This window comes from Schistocerca piceifrons, chromosome 1 (assembly GCF_021461385.2).
Source record: "Schistocerca piceifrons isolate TAMUIC-IGC-003096 chromosome 1, iqSchPice1.1, whole genome shotgun sequence".
Lineage (NCBI taxonomy): Eukaryota > Metazoa > Arthropoda > Insecta > Orthoptera > Acrididae > Schistocerca > Schistocerca piceifrons.
In genome coordinates this window covers 1,099,389,542-1,099,411,298 of record NC_060138.1, presented here as the reverse complement: position 1 = coordinate 1,099,411,298, position 21,757 = coordinate 1,099,389,542, and the positions used below count along the sequence as shown (strand labels likewise).

Here is a 21,757-nt window from a genome sequence, read left to right as displayed (position 1 = left end):
TGCCAAGGCCACCACCTCTGTATGGTGTGCATCAGTGATGGGCTGGTGGTGCGGTTCCAAGACCATTTGCTTCCTTGTGCCAGTGTGATGTTCGCAGGTCTGCTGCCTCCACCTCCTCCTTCAGTGCTTGTCCTGGCCTCACAGGGTGTCCCCGCTGTGGGTCTGGACCTGCCCTCCTTATGGATGTTGCTGCCTCTTGCCTCTCTGGGGCTCCAGCACGGCGGCACCTGTTGCCAAACCTTCCCGCGATGCTTCGTTGTCACGGGTGATTCCACCACCGGCTGGGCACGCATGTTTGAACTTTTCAACAACAGTGTCCCTGGCACTTCCAACCAAACAGCCAGCACCTTCTCTGTCAGCATAATTCAACCACGTCAAGGAGCCAGGCATCTGCCAGTGTCCTTGTCACTGGTCCTCTCTTATGGTACCTGATGGGGGAGTGGCCTCCGCATGTGTCCACACTTGTGCCTCTACTCATCAGTTCTGACCCAGAATCTCCTCCTGTCACCACTGTCATTACCTACAGCCTCCACTGTCGAAGCCAAGAATGTTTCAACAGCTGCCTCAATGTTCGCATTGACGAAGTGCCCTTTCCCCAAGGGGGTAGGGGTGCTATACTGTACATACTACTTGGATGTGCGTTGCAGCAACAAGCCACCAGTGCACTATGCTTCAAACATTCCATCAACAACATCTCCACAGGCTGGCCACCACATGACTTGTGCACATGGCACAGCAACCATTGTGCTGTTTAGCAGAGCCCTCCTCTACACAAGCACAGTGCAGCAGGCAATTGCTCTCATATTGTATTGACACTTGTTCTCAGCAAATGCTTGTATCAGTACTCAGATTGTTTCTATGTTTTGTCTATGTTCTCAGCTGTTGTTTGCTCATATGTGGAAGAAGAATAAACATTGGTTCACTGTGGCCGTGCTGTTGTTTGTGTCTTACAATACAATACATTTTTCTTCTTTGCGCCTATTCCGAATGAAGTCAAATTTAATACTGACAGTACATATTTTATGTCGTACAACTTGTTTTTGTGTGGAATTACATGAACAAAATTAATAATAATCATTAATTGTATTAAACTAACAGTAATATGTGCTTTCCAGTTTATGCACAGTAAACATACCCCTTTTACATCCTCAAATGTGACCCTTGTCTCTTCAGGGTCCACTTCTCTTTGGCTGCCTAGTCTATCTAGCCAAAAGCCAAATCCTGTGGACAATGAAAACAGTATTGGAAGTTAGCAAAAGTAAAGACAGGACTTTGCATGGTGGAGGTAGCCACAAAGGCCACATGTTGAGTAAGAGAAGCATGCAACATGAGCATGAAGGGCATATGAAATAATTTATTTGACATAATTTATGAGGTGAATTCTACAGATAACAAAGACAGGAATAAGGTGACACAATCAATGAGGTAATATGCTTAGGAAGTAAAGGGATGAATTATATGGCATATTAATGAAGCAAGGTCCTTAGGCAATAAAAGAGTGAGATTTGAGACAAAGGGCAAGAACTGTAAGAGAGAAGGGTTAATAGTGAGGACTACGCTATCTCTTAAGAAGGCAATGAAAGGCTTAGAAAATAGTTCTAGGCCTTAAACGGAAAGGCTTCAGTCTCTGAAAGATATCTAAAGAATAACATACAAGGGCAGACAATAAGATGATGTAAAGCCTTCGATGCTACATCATGTCAGGGGCTGGTGGGTCGAAGGGGAAAGTGAACAAAACCATAGGACTGGGGGTCCAGCAGAGAGAAGGTGCAACAGAGATGTCAGTGGGTAGTGAATAGGCAGTTTGTATTATAGGCTGAGGTCACTGGGAGGAATTTAACTAGATGCAAGGCTCTCCTAACCATAGCTTTTTTACAAGGATTTCAATAAGCAGAGAGAACGGTGATAACATTGCTGTCTCTGCCTAAGGACTTCACTATTAATGTGGAGGCACCTCAAAAATGGTTGGTTAACAGGTAGACATCACCTAAAACCAAATAGATAAATAAGCTAGGAAAGTCACTTCAAATCTGAGATTCAGAATCAACTTAGGGAATTAATTGTATCTTCTGAGTTGTTTATTCTGCTCATCATCCCCTGATCATACACATCCATCACTGGGGAATTTATATCAGACAATCAAGTCTCTCTCTCTCACTCATGTCAACCAACTGAATTGCCTTTATCATGAAGCCCCATCACTCAATCCCTTACAAAACCCATGCTCGGGACATGACACTGTACATAAAAAGAGTCACTTGTGCTTGCTTGAAAACCACAATCATAATTACAATGACAAAATAATAAGGAAAATGGAGTTGGCATTGCACAGATAAAACAAATTCATTAGAATTTGGAGCTTAAAGAACAAAATATCATTATCAAAACTACGAAGTGGAAGAACAAGAAAAAGGATGAATATTGTAAAATAGAACATAGAGATGAAATGATATGTGGAAGGGGGGAGGGGGAGGGGGGGACCCACAAAAAAAAACAGAATAACATTGCCGTGGGCGGAGCTTGCGTAGTACGCACTTCTGCCACTAGACATGTATAGTGCAACTCATTGCCAGTTCAGTGCCACCTGTGTTGCTCATCAGGCTTGCTCTGCTAATCTGCAGGATTGTTTTTGCTAGCACTGTTTTGTTCTTGTTTTGTTTTTATGATGGCAAGTTTAAGTGAACAATGTGTAGCTGTGAAATTTTGTTTTCTACTCAGTAAAAATGCTGCTGAAACAGATTTAATGCTGAAAACAGCTTACCAAGATGACACTATGGGAAAAACTCCAGTGTATGAGTGGTTTGCTCAATTAAAAGTGGCAACATATCGACTGATGACAAACCTCGTTATGGACATGTTTGCTCAGTTTAAAAGTGGTGACATCGATTGATGACAAACCTCATTCAGGACATCTATCAACTGCCCCAATCGACAAAAATAGTGACTGATGTCAGACAATTCATCAACTGTCAGGGATTAGTGGGTTATCTTGGAGCTCAGTTCAGCGAATTTTAACAGAAGATTTGGGAATGGAAAGGGTCGCTGCCAAGTTTGTTCTGCAACACAGCCATCTCTATAAGACAGTTTTTGGCTAAAACTGCCATGGTTCCGCTGTCCCAAGTATCTTGCTCACCTGACTTGGCTTTGTGCAACTTTTTCTTATTTCCACTCATGAAAAGGGGCATGGAAGGACATCAATTTGGAGGAGCAGTCAGCCGTTTCTAAACATGAGTACAAAAATGTTTTGAACAGTGGAAGCACCAGTGTGACAAATGTTTTAATTTTAATTGAGGATATTTTGAAGGGGATAAGGTTGTTTTGTAAACAATTTGAAAAAATATAAGTTTTAAAAAATAATTGCAGTTTCCTTCGTGCACTCCTTCATAAGTCACTTCAATTTTGCTTTGCTTATTTCTTCACTTGTAATTAGAACTAAGAAATACTCATTCAATTTCCCTGTCAGTCATACTATTCTTTCTCTACCAAGCAATAGACAAAAGATGCTCTTAACAGGATTATTAATCATGTTGTAAATAAGTGGAAATAGTAAAGTGAAGTCATCTGTTGCAACTTGCTAATCAACTATTCCTAGAAGCACAGAGACTATCACAACAATATGGGGAGGGGTGAGCAGGCTGCTTGGATCAGACTTAAGTCATAATAGCTCCAAATATTTGCAATGAGTGTTCTGTGTTCTTCTGTCTTTTGTTATTTGGATGACAATAATCTATTCTATTTCCTCAAATATTGTTTATTTTTCCAATTTGTAAAAAAAAAGTATATGTCAGTACTTCTTCTGCTGCATGTCATTTACAGTTAGTTTCTATGGAACAATTACTCAAAAGAATGATATTTTACCATATGAATCAATGTACACTAGAAATGTTTATATTAGTATAATTTACTCTCCACAGCAAATCAAGTAGATCTGTAAGATATGTTCAAAAAGTAACAGGAATTTTGTGCTTTTGCATTTTGTTAGTCTGATTTGCAGGTAAATACATCTGAAAAGTATCTGTACAGTATTAACCATACCACACATTTGGCCTGTTGTCAGTTGTCAAAAAGGTTACATATATTTTGGTACCATCAGTGGTTATTTAATTTGTACGAGGGCTATCCACAAAGTACATTACATTTTGGAATTAAAAATAAATAAAGTATTGGAAATTTTTTTTATTATATACAGATGAAAGACACACTTAAATACTACTTTACTACATAGTTGCCATTTAAATTAAGGCACTTATCGTAGCGATGGACGAGCTTGGAAATTCCTTCGTCGTAAAATTCGGCCGCCAGCACCTTCAACCACGTGGTTACCTCTTCTTTTGGGACAGAAAAGGTGTGATTTTTGTGGATTTCCTGGAAAGAGGCACTACAATAAACTCTCAAAGGTATTGCCAAACTCTGCACAACCTCAGAAGAGCAATACAAAACAAGCGCAGGGGAAAGTTGGGCTCAAAGATCTTGCTGATTCATGACAATGCCCGGGCCCACATGGCAAATGCCACTCGTGAAGTTCTCGAATCTTTTAAGTGGGAGTTGTTTCCTCATCCGCCGTACAGTCCCGACCTGGCACCGAGCATCTTCCACTTATTCCCAGCAATGAAGAAGTGGTTGGCTATGCAACGTTTTGATGACGATGCACAGCTTCAAGAAGAGGTAACCATGTGGTTGAAGGCACAGGCGGCCGAATTTTACGACGAAGGAATTTCCAAGCTCGTCCATCGCTACGATAAGTGCCTTAATTTAAATGGCAACTATGTAGAAAAGTAGTATTTAAGTGTGGCTTTCATCTGTATATAATAAAAAAAATTTCCAATACTTTATTTATTTTTAATTCCAAAAGGTAATGTAGTTTGTGGATAGCCCTCGTATCAAAATGGATTGGAGACTTTGTATTAAATGTTACTACAAGAAAAGAATTAAGTGTAGCGAAGTTTTGGAGTTGTTACATATTACTTATGATGAGTCTGCCATGAGTAAAACAAGGGCTTACAAGTAGAATAAACATTTCAAAGATGATGATAACGAGCACCCAAGATGTCCCAGCACACATCAGCCAATGAAATTGTGGAATACTGTATTTATTTGAGTATAAAATTACCCTGATATGACCCGCTCCTTCTTTTTTTAAGGGGCTCCTTGAGAAAAAATAATTTTTTACGTATTATGACTTATCAGATTTACAAACTGTTTTATTGACATTAAGTATCTGCCTAAAACATTAACAATGTCCAGTATACCTGTTCTAAACTTAGGCCATTTATTGATTGTCTACATACTGATAATACAAGAAGAAATAAAACAAAAACTAATTTTTATTTTCACTACCTTTTATGCTTACTAAGCCTGTTATCTGTGGTGTCACTATTTTTAATCATCTTCATCATCATCATCATTTTAATAGCACAGATGTGGAATTTATATCTTCACTGTCACAAATATTTTGCTGTTGTTTCCATTTACCTTGCAATACCTGAAATTGTGATCACTGTGAAACCTGAGAATACAGCTGTTTTTTGCTGAATACTTACAGGATTTCACTTTTATATTGACATGAGTATGTTACAATGTTTCTTGCTTCCAAACATATTGTCTGTCTGCCACTCCTTCACTGGCTGCACAGAATCAGTAGCTGACACACCCTGTTTCATTCCCATTATACCTTATGGTGAGCATTGACAACATCGTTGCAGTAAGTAGTCCACAGGCTGCTGTCTTGACTTCCACCGTCTCCTGCAGAAATTTATATCACTGTTATGTATTTGCTCAATTTTAAAGTCAGTTCAAATGGATTCAGGCAAACTGTAGTTTAAATGTGGTAGATGTTCATGAAAAGCCAAAGTATGTGGTATAGGTTCCCATGGTTGGCAGCACAGTGTAATTTGCTGCCTGCTCACTACTTCTTTCCCCGCACTCATCCTAGTTCTCAGCCATGCCAGTATCACTGTTCGCTCTCCAGCCGTTCCATAATGCTGTGCTTGAGCAACTAGGGTACATGCAATAACACCAACTAAAACATAAATAAAAGATTGCAGTCACGTTTCAGTGAAATTCTCAAACTTTCACTCGTCCCACAATATAGTGATGTCTGTTGGTACTATCCCCACGATGGGTCTTCCCGCTGTAATTTATTATCTTGGAAACAATAACAGTCAGTTTAAAGTTTAACACAATTTATGTCATTATTAACACATTTAATTTTGGATTAATTTTCATTCTTGTTTCATCTGAATGTTACCATCTTGTTCAAAAGTTCATTAAAAGGTAGTAACTTTTTTAGCTGGTATTCTAATATGTGAACAGTGATCAGATTTTTCATTTGTGACCCACTTGGTAAATAATTACAATATCTCATAATCAAATGAAATATTGAGTTGGGTACAGAATCAAGTAATGTTTTCTGAAGGGCATCATGTTGGCCTTTCAGAGTTAACTGTATTTAGAAAGCACCACAAATGTTTTTATATGGTATCCATATATGTGTGAGAACTTTTATTGCAAACCTGTTCAAATACAACAAGTGTGTGTAAGATGGTAGCGTAAAATTCTATGTCCTCCTGAGTTTACAAAATTGTCAAATTTTAAGCAGAGTACTAAACTGTTGTGGTGGCTAGTTCTCCTTTGCACTAGTGCTTCTCTTCTACTAGTGATGCACAAGTCAAATTTCAGGTGGTTGTTCAAGCAAGGCCAATATTGTATTGGGTGCTTTGGCATATCAGGAAATCTTGAGCCTGTTTGAACATGTCATTTGGCCTTCTTACCCTTCCAAATTCTAAGAAATAAATCTGCACATGATCTCAATAGCTCAAGCTTCATATTTAAATGTAAGATGACTTCCATATCAATCTATTAAACAATGTAAAAATGTTGATGCCAGTAGCAACTGTTTAACACCTGAATATAAGATCAACCTGTAGTTTTTGAATGACAAATATTGGAAAAAACATAGCCTTATAATAGAAAAAATACAGTAAGTGAAGGAAATGACTGTAAACAATCGCTATCTCACAGGCATAGAAGGCACTGATGATGGTATTTAGTTCATGCTATGAAATTTTTTAGGATGGTTTGAGTATGAAATGTGAAAAACAAAATATGTTCCAAAATTGTTCACTTTAAAAAAAAAAAAAGTTATGGTTTTATGCACCAGCATAGAACTTCCCAGCCCTTTAGGAAACAAAACTCATCAAAAAGTAACAAATTTTGGAAAGATCTTTGATGTGCAACAACATTTATACTGCGTATTTTTGCATTATGAAATTATAAAGATGAATTCCACCAAATGTAGCACAGTAGTTTCTAATGCACTGAAATTGAGATTGCAATGGGCTTTTGTCCATCAATCACAGCTCATCTTGCCAGCCAATGGCAGCAGATATTCAGAGCATAGGGCACATGATGCAGTTCAGCCAATAGCAACATAATTGTCAAGTAGTGCAAATACATAAATAGGAAAAGTTAATTGTTTAAATTAATATATACACAGCATCACTACAAGGAAAGCTAAGTTTTTACATATAATATTAGTTGTCAAAAGCATCACCCTCCTTCCCGGGGGTGTTGTTAAGTAAGATCCTAAGAACACAGCCTGCTGTGAACTGAACATTTTGTGGGTTACCTGCTGAATACATGTTCCATCAGGCACTTCGAATTTTCCACAGAAAAGCCAATTATATGTGCAATTGCTCCAGAACTCATTTTACAATTTTTTGAAGGATAATTACACTTTCTGGCGTCATTATTGCATATTGTATAATCTTGGAAAGAACTAAAATAAATATGAAAATTAACCTTAAAACTTGGTCTCTTTTAGTTGTGTGTTGCCCTTTAAGATGCAGGGTGACAATCATTGCACTGTACAGAGAAATAAAAAGAAAAAAAAAATGTAAATAAGTTACAAACTGCGCTGTGTACACAATTTATTCAACATGGAAACATCATTACAGATATTCAGATTTAGGTTATGACACGTTTGATATGCCTGCCATCACTGGCAATGATGTGGCACAGACGGATAATGAAATTCTGCATGATCTGCTGAAGTGCCGGAACATCAATGACCTCCTGAATGGCTGTTTTCAGCTCAGCAATGGTTTTGGGGTTATTTCTGTACACCTTATCCCTAATATAGCCCCATAAAAAGGAGTTGCATGTGTTCAGATCCACAGAATATGGCGGCCAATCGAGGCCCATACCAGTGGAGTCTGGGTACCCCAGGGCCAGAATGTGGTCCTCAAAAGTGCTCCTACAGGACATCAAACACTCCTCCTGCTTTGATGGGGTTGAACTTGGTCTTGCTTGAACCACATCTTGTCAAAATCTGGGTCACTTTGGATGATGAGGATGAAATTGCATTCTAAAATCTTCACATACCATTCAGGAGTCACTGTGCCATCAAGGAATATTGCACCATTATGTCATGGCTGGACACTGAACACCACACAGTCACCTGTTGAGGGTGAAGAGACTTCTTGATCACAAAAACAGGATTCTCAGTCCCCAAAAAGTGCCAATTTTGCTTATTGATGAACCCATCCACATGAAAGTGGGCTTCATCACTAAACCAAACCTACAGTGCATACTAATTCCCATTATGCCCAGCAGTCAATCATGCAGTTCGAATGTTCTAACAAAAACTGTTCAGAAGTTATGGCGATTTTATTTCATATAGCTCAATAATTGTCATCGTGTATATCAAACACAAATGTGCCAGTAAAATATTAAATATTGAAATAAATGGTGGGTCTTCTGGGCCTGAAATTTTTCTTAGTGGCCGGTCCCCAGTGTTAAGTTTTGAATGAGAGTCTAATGCTCTGTAATTTACAAAATTCATTGCAGATTCTGACATGTAATGTAATTCATCTTGCAAAAAAAGAAATTTACTTTGAAAGTAATGCTTCTCCAACCATCATTCACAATATTTCCCTGCAACCTGTTAAAAATGTAAATAGTTGTAATCTCACGTTCATTGAAATGAGGTCCACAAGAAAGGCACATTCAAAGTAGTTTGTTGTTACAAAGTATTGCATAGCCTTTGACACATTTTGCTGTCAGCAGATACTCGTACATGAACTGTGTTTTGTTGTTGTAAATGGCACATTCTCTTTGCAACTACAGTTTTATTTGCAATGTAGGAAAAGAGAGATTGCTACTTACCATAAAGAAGACCCATCAAGCTGCAGACAAGCACAATTAAAAGACACTTGTGCCTGTCTGTAACTTGACATCTCTTCTCTATGATAAGTAGCAATCTGTCTTTTCCTATATTGTTGACATTTCTACCTGGAGTTTGCATTGTTTGATTTAAAGTTTTCCTTTGCTTCTCTCATTTGTGTTTTATTACTGCAGTATTATTCTGTAGATGTGGGCTAAAGTAAAATTCTTTGTTGGAGTTATATGTTCTTACCAGTCAAAATTACAACAATTTAACTGAACACTAAAATAATGAAAAATTCCCAGAAGTCTAAAAATTCCCAGGTTTTTCTGGATTTCTCCCATGTGAAAAAATTCCTGGGTTTTTCCTGGATTTCCCAGTTGTCACAGGGCGTATACACCCTGTTCATGGCTTTTGCAACACAATAATGCACATTCTTACAGTTCATTGCCTGTTCATTAATTTCTGGCAAAAAAAGATATTGTAACAAAGCCCCAGCCTCTACACTCACCAGACATGGGCCCATGTGGTTTTTTTGTTTGCAGGAATAAATAAAATCTTAGAAGATGTCATTTTACAAGCATAGAAAAAATTCAAACAGCATCGCTAAGAGGGCTACAAGCTATCCCAAGGATTGTGTTCCAAAATTATTTTGGGGACTAGAAAAAACACTAGCATAATTATGTAATATTTAAATGGGGAATAGTTTGAATGGGATGGCACTGATGTAGAAAAATAAGAAAATTCTTTCCAAAAAACGAAAATTCCTTGTTATTTTTTGAACAGATCTAGAACATCTGCATTTGCACTATGCAAACTGCTATGAAATGCAGCAGGGAGTACCACACATTTTAGGATTAATAGTGCTGGAAATTGTAATGGACAAAAATTAAATTACGCAATGAATGGTGTAATGGACAAAAATTAAATTACACAATGAATGTATTACTTAAGTACAGCTTACCCATTAACAAAATAAATATTGCAAAACAAGCTATCACCATTACTAACACAATGATATTTAATAACTTCTCTATTACTTCCAGCAATTTCATAAATGGGCCTGGAGAACTCTCTCCATTTTCACCAAGGTAGCCCTGTGCAAAATCCACTTTCTTTCTTTGTTGTTCTTTTTCTGGAGGTAAGGAGTCAGATGTTGTCAGACCTACAAAAACACAGAACATTCTCTGAAAACACACACTTTATTTCAGTTATAAAATAGCATTCAAATTACATACACAGCAACTCTGTGTTCCAAATGGACATTATAAATGGCAATTATTTGCAATATATTACTGAACAGCAGCACAATGATAGTCATCTAGTGCATATTTCTTGTTATTTACATCAGATCAATGGCCAATAAAACATTGTACCTACTAGATAAACACACATACAACAAAGTAATCTATGTATTGTTTTTCTGATTAAGTAACTTTTACATTCTGTACTACAATAGAACAACAAAACTGGCAACTAGAGGGACAAGTATGGGAGGTATCCCTCCACCTATTCTGCATGTCCCTCCCCCTCTCCCTCCCCCAACCCCCAACAATCGTCAGAAATTTGTAGCCATCAGACCAATGACCACACACACCTAGCTGAGCCCAGCAAACTTTATGACCAAGAAAGCTGTCTGATACAGGTATGAGATAGGCATGTATAATGTACAACAATGTGCCCCCATAAAAATGACATGTTTACCGAAATCAGCTGCCAGCATATGCAATACAGGTTTTACAGACATCAGTAAATTTTTCCTTTTGAACAGTTCATTGTGGTTGTACAACCAAATATCAAGAAAATATTTGAATATGCCACAGCAAAACAGCATCCATAGTTCCATTCAAGAGCTTTCTCATATTTATTGTATTTGCATGTGAAAAGTAATGATTATTGTTGTAAAATACACTACTAGTGCTCATCTGTCTAATTTTTAAAGCTACTGTAATTTTGATTACATGAACATTTAAGCATTAGTTAGTTCTGTATGTTGGTTTTAAAGTAAATTGGCATGTGCCAGCATAGGCAGTGCACACTTGTTCTGTCACATATTGAAAAATTGTCCCACCTCCGCGATTTACTGTGGGCCACAGAATCTCACAGTGCAAGACAATGGTCATAACATCACTTGACAAGGGAAACTCAGAGAGAGTATACAGGGTGAGAAAGACAGGATTGATATGTACTGCAAACTTGGTTAAAGTTGTATGCTGTGACAAGCAATATACATACAGGAGGCGAAATACATGCACGATAAAGAAGCAGCACATGAATTTATTTTGTAGAGACTAGTGTTTGAGATTTCCAGCAGGCATGGACTTGGCATCTTCTAGAAAGGGTCCAGTCAAACAGTTAATACAGATAAGTAATAGTAACCACAAAAACTTGTACATACTCCATCTCCATATGATGCCTGAACTATGGTAGGCACATTACATTCCATTGTAGCAACTGTGACAGGGCATTTGGACATGTTAGTGCCAGCAAATAAGAAGATTTATTTGAGAAAAGGAAATGAGTTTGATTTAAAATACAAATAAAGAATATAAGTTTTGTCAGAAAATTAAGTCATTCTCCCTCACAATGGAGCCAACAACTTGGATTTGCAGCCGTAAATATACTGTTATCTGCACTGCAAATGAACAAATACTACAAAAAGCAAATGTGTAGAAGGGAAACTGCCGAATACCTTGACAGCAACTTCATTAAAGGAGCAAATAAGTTCACAACTGGGAAGAAGAACATTCAAGACATCTGTTAGCTGCTACTGTCTCCTCAGCACAGCATCAACACATCTGCTTTTGGCTTCTCGCCGATGGCTCGAGACAACAAATGTTCTTCTCAAAATTCAGTGAGCTGTATCGGAAACTTTTTTTTCTGTGGTAGTTGTGGTGTGTGTCTGCTAGTGGAATCACAATAGTTTTGAGTGACCAAAGTTTTCTTTTGTTGGGTACACCGAGTCTTTGTAGTGTTGTGCACCAAATTAAATCTGGTGATACTGATTTTGTTAGTGCATGCCCATAATTACCAGGGCCATGCCAACAAACATCCCTGAATGTTTAAAGGACTTGAGTGAGAGTATAGCTGATTTAAAGCCCAATTATTAACTGTCAAACCTTCTTGTATTGCTAACTTAAGAACTGAATTATCTGTTAGCATCAGAGAGATGGAAACAAGTTTAGAGACACATATAACAGAATTTCAACAAGAGAGAAAAGAAGTCACTGCTAAAATTACAGAGTTGCAAACTGCAATAAAGACAGTAGCTCGGAGCTACATGACACAATACATAAACAGTGTGATCTAGTAAGAAAGGAGGCCAATGGAAAATTTTGTGAGTTAAATAATGATGTCAAGAAAATGCAAGAATTTACAGAAGAGCAATTTGAAACAGGGAAGCAACAAATCTCAGACACAAAGTCAAGGTTGACTACATTAAAACATAACAAAGAATCAGATTTAATGGTTATGCCTGGTTACACCTTTGCTAGTTTGCAATACTGAGTAACTGACATAACAGATCAGAAGATAGAGTCCACAGGATATGGGGCCGATGGGCAGTGACCAATTTCATCCAAAGTACTGTGCAAGTTCTTTATTTGTTCAGAAGGGGAAGCTGACAGTGTTTTCCCCATTTCAGCTGGTCAGCAATGACAGAATCAAGGCACACATCCTGCAATCTTTCTCAAATTATTTTAGAGAAACTAATTGGCAAAATAATTCATTTTTACATTACTTGTAGCTTTATATGTCAGCTTTATGATGGTGTGCCCATCATTTTGTTGATGGCCCTAGTTATTGTGATACCTGCATAGAAGTAAGACACTGTATGAAATTCAAAAAAGTTTGGAATGAAAAATAGATGTCACTATGACTTTGAGTTTGGTGCATATCACTTAATATGTTGCTGCATGTAAAATTTAGCTGATGTATTGATTTTTTCTTTAGAGATGGGTGCAGGTCAATCTGTCAACAACCTTGAGAAAATTGATCTGATGTGCCACACCCATTAGCAATCGGGCACCAGCAATAGAGTCAGAATGAAATATCCACAACGTTCTTCATATTTCATGAACAGTTTGAGATGCTAAAATGCGATTTTGGCAAATGATAGTGGACAAGGAGGGCAGTAGTTTGCCATAAGGTTATTACACAAAACTTCATTTTCTACCTTGTTATTCCACTAACTACACATTGTTTTGATAAAAGAATGTAATTTTTAAAGGCCACTGATGATGATGATGAGGTCCCTTACTCCGAAGAGCGTAGGGAACTATGCGGGAGACCTGCACTGCCGACTAGGCAAGGTCGTAGCAGAGGTGGCTTGCCACTGCCTTCCTCCGACTGCAATGGGGATGAATGACGATGATGAAGACAACACAACAACACTCAGTCATCTCGAGGCAGGGAAAATCCCTGAACCCACCGGGAATCGAAAGGGCCATTGATAGCTAGTGAAATGCTATGGGTTTTGAAACAACATAATTGAAGACATATTTCTGCGCTGAGGATGTGCTTTTCATAAGCTGCTGACTTCATTTTTCCTCAGTTCCTCACTTAATAAACTTAATAAACCACTGTTTCAGAATTCTCTGGCAACTGCATCTGTGCAACATATTAGTGATACTGTGTAAACTCTGTTGTGTTTTGGTAAAAGAAGCAAATTTTAAAATGGCAATAAGAGAAATGTGTAGGTTTTACTCAAAATTTGCCACTCGTGACACATCTCTGAAAGTTATAAAGGTTTAAAAAGCCAGACAAAAATAAATCTCTGCTTTTGTTGCATTTTCAGTATAATTCTTCTTAGATACTAACAAAAGTAGAGGTGACAGATCTTTTTAAAGGGTCACCATGCAAGTTTGGGCATGGAGGGGTTCCACTTAATATTTACAAAAAATGTGAGCTTAGTCTTCAGTTTGAAACGGCATTTCCCCTCCAATGCTCAGCATTTCCCCTACAATGCCTGCTCGCAACCCCACCATCACTGTTCTTCCTGCACGTGCCCTACCAAAAGCACACATGCTGGTCACATCATTCTGCACGGACTCTATAAAAGAAAATCAAAATGACTGTAAGTATATCACAGTACACAGCAATCACAGATAGGTGTGGGGAGGAACTCCAGAAAATCTGAAAACTGAAGGAGAGGTAAGTAAAAGGCAACAAACGAGCAGTAGTGGGCTGTCAGGAGACCTAATTGTGGAATTGCAACTAGTTTTTCCAAGCAATTTCCAAATACAAACTGGGGGGGGGGGGGGGGGGGGGGGGAGAGAAGTTCACCATACACACTTTAGGGTATTTTCCAGGACACTGGCTAAATGTTGGCACCATTCTATTGCTGTACACATGCAATTTATTTACTACTAAGTGGAGAACTGTTAAACAGCATGGTAGGAAGTAAAGACTTGAAATTTGCCTAGTGCCGAAGTTCCGGTAGTGGATATTTATATCATGTAGAGTACACCAGAGATTGTTAAAGAGGTGGAGTGTTGCATGTTGCCAATCACAGGGCTCAAGAGATTTTCAGTTATGTTAAAGGTTGAATAACACACATTCCACATCCAAAGGCTTTATTTTGATAGATCTCTCTACAGGTCAAGAGAAGGAACTCTATAATATATATACGGTAGAAAGATACATAATTTAACATTAACTTCCTGGAAAAACTACTGCTAGGGAAAACTAAACTAATGGTTCAACTGATAATAAAACAGTATGGTTTTTCTTTGACATATTCTACACTTTAAAGTACAGTAGATACTGCTATTACATCATGAAACAAGTAAAATACACGTAAGGTGAAGTATGTAAAAATAATGAAATAATCCTTCAAGCCATTATGAACCCATTTTGAACCTACTCTATGAACAAGTATCACTAAGAAAGTATGAGATATTAAAGTTTAAATATTAACAATGCACAATCTAAATCCTACCACTATATTCCAGGTGCATTTTTAAATTGAGAAGCAAATATACATTTTTGGCTATGCATTCATAGGGAGATGGAAAAACGTGAATGTTACTGATGTCACACAAAATGGGAGAATGGGTAGGCAGGCCCAAAATAGCCATGTACCATAGCTAATGATTTGATTGTAACATTTAGGCTATTCCCTAAAGAAGATGGCGTATGAATATCTGAGCTTATAGTGTCACAACACTTAGAGGTCCTCTCTTGAGCAGCTGTAATGGATGTGCACTTTCAAGATGTAGAAGTGAGTTCCAGATGCCAAAAGGAGTAGGGCCTAGGTTACATAAAACTTAATGTACATGGACACTTCATATGCCATAGGATACCGTATCATGTAAGAGAAAGGTGGCATGGACCAAAAGGATGACAAACACCATAGGGGGAGTGAGGGAAAGAATCTCAACAGAGAATTATAAATATATAGGGACTGTCTTTCTGCAATAAATGATATATTTGATAGTATTTGTATGGGTAGTACACTCCTGATAATTTTTGTGGCTTGCTCCAAGCTAGCAAAGAAAAGAGCTCATTTGTATCCTGTAAACCTAAAAAAAATTAAGAAGGAAACACAGGTCTGAGATTTGTAATACAATTGTGGAATAAGAGCATAAGTGAACTGTTTGCTGTAACAGTAACAGAAGGTTGCAAATACCCTTCAGCATCTGACTCCTCTGAGCTGAGAATAAGGCGATAACAAATTTGATGATATGTACTTCAGTTTACGTTGCAGAGCACATCCCAAGAATCATCCAGGTACAAACTTACCTCAATAATAAAGAATTATCGAGTTTACTTTACATACTGTGGAGAATATTTATGTTTGAGTTGGTTTACTTTGAGGGGATTAACTGCTTGTACCTGGGATACTTTATGATTTTGTGGAAAACAAGAAGTACCTGGTGAGGTTTATAACAACTTTTCTCAGGGGAGGTTAGTTTTGCCTTAGGAAGACCTGTATATGTATTTTCTTACATAAATTTCTGAACAAAGTTAACACAATTATAAGAGAATGATTGATAGATATTCTCACCTATTTCTTGAGAGAAACAGATGGAGATACGAAGATGCCCAAATGGATGTGATGACTAAGTGGAGGTTATAAATAATGTAAAGGTTACTTTGGATAGCAACTCCACACAGATTATGATAAGGTTAGCCTAAAATGATGTAATGAGCAACATAGTTGTGGCAAGTGCTGTTAATAAAAGCAAATATATGAAAAAGACACACATATAAACAAAAATATATGGAAATACTGAGTAATTACTGACTTGCAATTCCAAAGAATGAAGTTCAAATATAAGGATACAAGATTTAGTATAAGCTATGTTATTATTTTGAAATGAATTGCAAAACACTATAAAGTGACTTATTGTAGATTTATTTATTGTGCACAAGAAAGAATTATTTCCTATAGTTGCCGAGTTAAGTGCAATGTCACTTGAAAAATAGTTAAATATATTTTTAAGAAAAGACAGATTGCTACTTACCATAAAGAAGATACATCAAGTTGCAAACAAGTACAGTTATGAGACACTCACATGCGGCTTTCGGCCACAGCCTTCATCACTAAAGTGAGACGCACACACACACACACACACACACACACACACACGCACACCTTATTCACACACAACCAGCAACCAGCATTCCGGCCCAAGATGCTGGAGTTGGCAGTCATGTTTGCATGAGGTGTGTGTGTGTGTGTGTGTGTGTGTGTGTGTGTGTGTGTGTGTGTGTGTGTTTACTGATGAAGGCTGTGGCCCAAAGCTACATGTGAGCGTCTTTTAATTGTGCCTCTCTGTAACTTGATGTCTCTTCTTTACAATAAGTAGCGATCTATTTTTTCTTACATTGTTGATATTCCTACCTGGAGTTTTCAATGTTCGATTAAATATATTTTTAGTTGACAATGTAATGAAAAGAACGATCACTATTTACCATAAAGATGAAATATTAAGTTGTAAACAAGCACAATTAAAAGACTTGTATATGTGTATATAGCTTTCAGAAACAGCCTTCATCAGATATAGAAAAAGAAACACACACTCATTATTCACACAAGCAAGCACACCTCATGCACACATGACTGTCATCTCTGGCAGTTCAGACCAAAGGCAATCTAAACAGCATATCACAATCATAGACACCAAAACTGATCAACTCTTGATCATATGTGATTACACAAATTCACAATGAGGGTACATGCAAAATATTCAGTTTAAAGTCTGACCTTTCCATCCTTCAGTTTGAGAATCAACTAGTCTATAAACACGCTCATCATGGGTACTGCTGGCTGATAAATTTGGCTCCAGTGAATCACATAATTTTAAAATCAGGTTTTGATTTCTTGATTTTTCAAACTGGACACTACATTCTGTCTTGAAACCCGATGCTGAGACACCTATAAAAATTGCAAGTGGCAATCAACTATTGCAATATATATGAAGAAAGAGGAATTTACAAAATATTCAATTTCACAGCTGTGGGAAATAAAATTTTAAGGCAGTCTGTAATTGTTTCAAGTGGGTGATAAAGTAAAGATGATGTCAAGTGCTATTTCATAATTACAACAGCATGACACATTTTGGTATAATGTGCATTACAATAATGCTTAACGTCTGTATAAATTCAGACCATGTGTGTAGACATATTTAATTACTATAAGGGAAGACTAGGGCCATGTTAATATAGTCAGTACATACCACTTTTAAGTTAGCAGGTCCTGGTTCTTCACAGCAATTTTTGTGTGCCAACTATTTCAAAAGTTTAAGTTACTACAAAATTTTGTAATTGTACAGCTAATGTTATTATTCAAGAAAATATGTAATTAAATTGCTTCTTGATTACTACACTTTCTGAATATCACTGTGACGGAAAGTTATCAAAGTATGCGTGTTTTTTAATGTACATTTCGTATCCACAACATGTAGATAATTCTTGTAGCTGTGACTACACTACTCCAGCTTTATGCTTTCCTTCCATAACTGTTTGTTAACTTAGAACTATTATTCGTTTTACCTTTGTCAAAATGATCATCTTTAGTACTGAAGATGATGGTGAAGTGATTCCAAAGCTGAGTTACAATAATTAATATCGTCTTTATATGCCTCTGTTAGCCTCTATAAATGGCTGTTGTTGTTTGATTTAGATTGCATGATAGTATAGTCATTACTACTCGTTATTACGTTTTTATGCACTGGACAAATATTTCCTCATGTGTTGTGCATATTATGATAGCCAACAATCTAAAAGATATTGATGTAACAGTGATAATTAAACACTTCTTGAAACTGTCTACAGTTACTGCACAACATCAATATTTTTCTGGAAATCTATTATGTGAATCCTGTTTCCAGACACAAGAGTTAAATACGTCCAGTTCCTGATACCCACACTGCTATTAACGCTGAAAAGTATCGGTAACCATCTGCTACACTGGTTCATTTAATCTTCCAGTATACGCTAACAATTCCTCTTTTGATCATTCTTTTCTATCAATATTGCTTCATTTTTCACTGACAACAATAAGCTTTTGCTTTGGTTTCCATTTGATCTATACTAAGTTTTTGTATGAATCATGATGCATTTTTGTACTCACTTCTTCCACCCATAAACTCCAGCATTTCTGCAATTATAATCCACCTTAAAAAAAAGCTTTAATTCCGGTAAAATGTCTAAGATATCTATTATCACACATTATTCTTCTATTGAACTAGACTTCACACTTTTGTTTAACCCTTGGCCACTTGTGAGCTTAATGACTTAGTGCCAAATATAGTATTTCCTTTTTCTTCCTCTTCTGTTTCCAGTTTGTATTTAATAATCACTAAAGAATAATCTCCGTCCAAACCTGCCACTTTTTATTCCTAGAAGTTCATTACAGGGCTTCTAAACATTTTATTTATTTATTTATTTATTTAGCCATCTGTGGACATTTTAAAAGTATGGATGTTGTCAGTGTACATTCATATTTTTATACAATTTGCTGTTACTTGTAGTTAAACATTGTGACACATAAGTTATTTACAATCCTTATCAAAACATTACATATAGTTAAATATTGTGAAACAAAAGTTATTTACAATCATTTTGTACTAAGGAAATCACTTATAGTGTAAAAGTAATGTTCCTGCAAAAACAATTTAAGATTTTTCCTAAAGCGGTACATGTTATCTGTTTCTTTTATTTTCTGTGGCAGTTTACTATACAGTATTACACCTTCATACAAGAAGCTATTTCGAGTCTTATGTTTATTCTTCCTGTCTAGATGAAGACAGTGACTTGTTCTTGTACTATAGTCATGAAAACTGCTATTTGTGCTATAATTTTCTATGCTTTTCTTTCTGTACACTATGGTTTGGAATATACATTCACAAGGAATAGTTAGAATTTCTAACATTTTGAAAAAATCTCTGCAGTGGGCCCGCTTACTGATTTTCGTTATAATTCTTATGGCTCTCTTTTGCATTTTAAATACTGTTCGTAAATTCTGAGCACTGTTTCCCCAGAAAATAATACCATAACTGATTCCTGAATGAACATAACTAAAGTATATCGTTCATTACTGCATGCGGATACAAGGACTCTTAAGTGCATAAGATGTTGTGGATATCTTTTTCGAGAGTTTCAATAGCATTTTCATTCCACTTCATTTGGCTGAACTATGATTAAATCAAACATCTCTTTCTTTCCAGATTAACTCGAACACCATTATTTTAAGTGCAATAAGAGCAATAAGTGCATTTTCTTGTAATGCAAACATGCACTGTTCTGTATACAATATTGTGATCGTAATGTACACTTTACAGCTTACAATTAATAAACAAATGATGCCAAAACTCAGATGTCACTTGTTAGTAACAAATTTCACTGCACATAATTCTTTGACTTTTCAGTGTGGGGATATTAATTAATTACTCAGCTATAATTTCATGATGGATTGAAGCTGTGCATAGGTTTCATGATTTTTCAGTGTGTGCATATTACTTAATTATTTAGCCACAATTTGATCATGGACAGACATATGCAGCGATTAACTGACTTACGCTGCACCCAGTACGTAAGGGTACATTTATACACTCCTGGAAATGGAAAAAAGAACACATTGACACCGGTGTGTCAGACCCACCATACTTGCTCCGGACACTGCGAGAGGGCTGTACAAGCAATGATCACACGCACGGCACAGCGGACACACCAGGAACCGCGGTGTTGGCCGTCGAATGGCGCTAGCTGCGCAGCATTTGTGCACCGCCGCCGTCAGTGTCAGCCAGTTTGCCGTGGCATACGGAGCTCCATCGCAGTCTTTAACACTGGTAGCACGCCGCGACAGCGTGGATGTGAACCGTATGTGCAGTTGACGGACTTTGAGCGAGGGCGTATAGTGGGCATGCGGGAGGCCGGGTGGACGTACCGCCGAATTGCTCAACACGTGGGGCGTGAAGTCTCCACAGTACATCGATGTTGTCGCCAGTGGTCGGCGGAAGGTGCACGTGCCCGTCGACCTGGGACCGGACCGCAGCGACGCACGGATGCACGCCAAGACCGTAGGATCCTACGCAGTGCCGTAGGGGACCGCACCGCCACTTCCCAGCAAATTAGGGACACTGTTGCTCCTGGGGTATCGGCGAGGACCATTCGCAACCGTCTCCATGAAGCTGGGCTACGGTCCCGCACACCGTTAGGCCGTCTTCCGCTCACGCCCCAACATCGTGCAGCCCGCCTCCAGTGGTGTCGCGACAGGCGTGAATGGAGGGACGAATGGAGACGTGTCGTCTTCAGCGATGAGAGTCGCTTCTGCCTTGGTGCCAATGATGGTCGTATGCGTGTTTGGCGCCGTGCAGGTGAGCGCCACAATCAGGACTGCATACGACCGAGGCACACAGGGCCAACACCCGGCATCATGGTGTGGGGAGCGATCTCCTACACTGGCCGTACACCACTGGTGATTGTCGAGGGGACACTGAATAGGGCACGGTACATCCAAACCGTCATCGAACCCATTGTTCTACCATTCCTAGACCGGCAAGGGAACTTGCTCTTCCAACAGGACAATGCACGTCCGCATGTATCCCGTGCCACCCAACGTGCTCTAGAAGGTGTAAGTCAACTACTCTGGCCAGCAAGATCTCCGGATCTGTCCCCCATTGAGCATGTTTGGGACTGGATGAAACGTCGTCTCACGTGGTCTGCACGTCCAGCACGAACGCTGGTCCAACTGAGGCGCCAGGTGGAAATGGCATGGCAAGCCATTCCACAGGACTACATCCAGCATCTCTACGATCGTCTCCATGGGAGAGTAGCAGCCTGCATTGCTGCGAAAGGTGGATATACACTGTACTAGTGCCGACATTGTGCATGCTCTGTTGCCTGTGTCTATGTGCCTGTGGTTCTGTCAGTGTGATCATGTGATGTATCTGACCCCAGGAATGTGCCAATAAAGTTTCCCCTTCCTGGGACAATGAATTCACGGTGTTCTTATTTCAATTTCCAGGAGTGTATGTAAGGCAATCTTAAACAATACTTCACCATCACAGACACCAAAACTGATCAATTCTTGATCATAGATGATTACTCAAATTCACATTGGGTATACATACAAAATAGTTTAAAGTC

At 38.1% G+C, this 21,757-nt stretch overlaps 1 protein-coding gene across 1 annotated transcript in view; it reads right to left on the bottom strand.

The window, feature by feature from the left end:
- The window catches only part of LOC124777907 (ATP-dependent zinc metalloprotease YME1L-like), a 170,089-nt gene that overhangs the window by 139,414 nt on the left and 8,918 nt on the right, over positions 1–21,757 (bottom strand). The window contains exons 3-6 of the mRNA XM_047253460.1: positions 17,373–17,543; positions 10,128–10,328; positions 2,240–2,267; positions 1,136–1,199 (exon numbers count right to left, since the gene is read on the bottom strand). Coding sequence (XP_047109416.1) covers positions 1,136–1,199; positions 2,240–2,267; positions 10,128–10,328; positions 17,373–17,543 — 464 coding nt within the window. The remainder of the gene's footprint in view (positions 1–1,135; positions 1,200–2,239; positions 2,268–10,127; positions 10,329–17,372; positions 17,544–21,757) is intronic.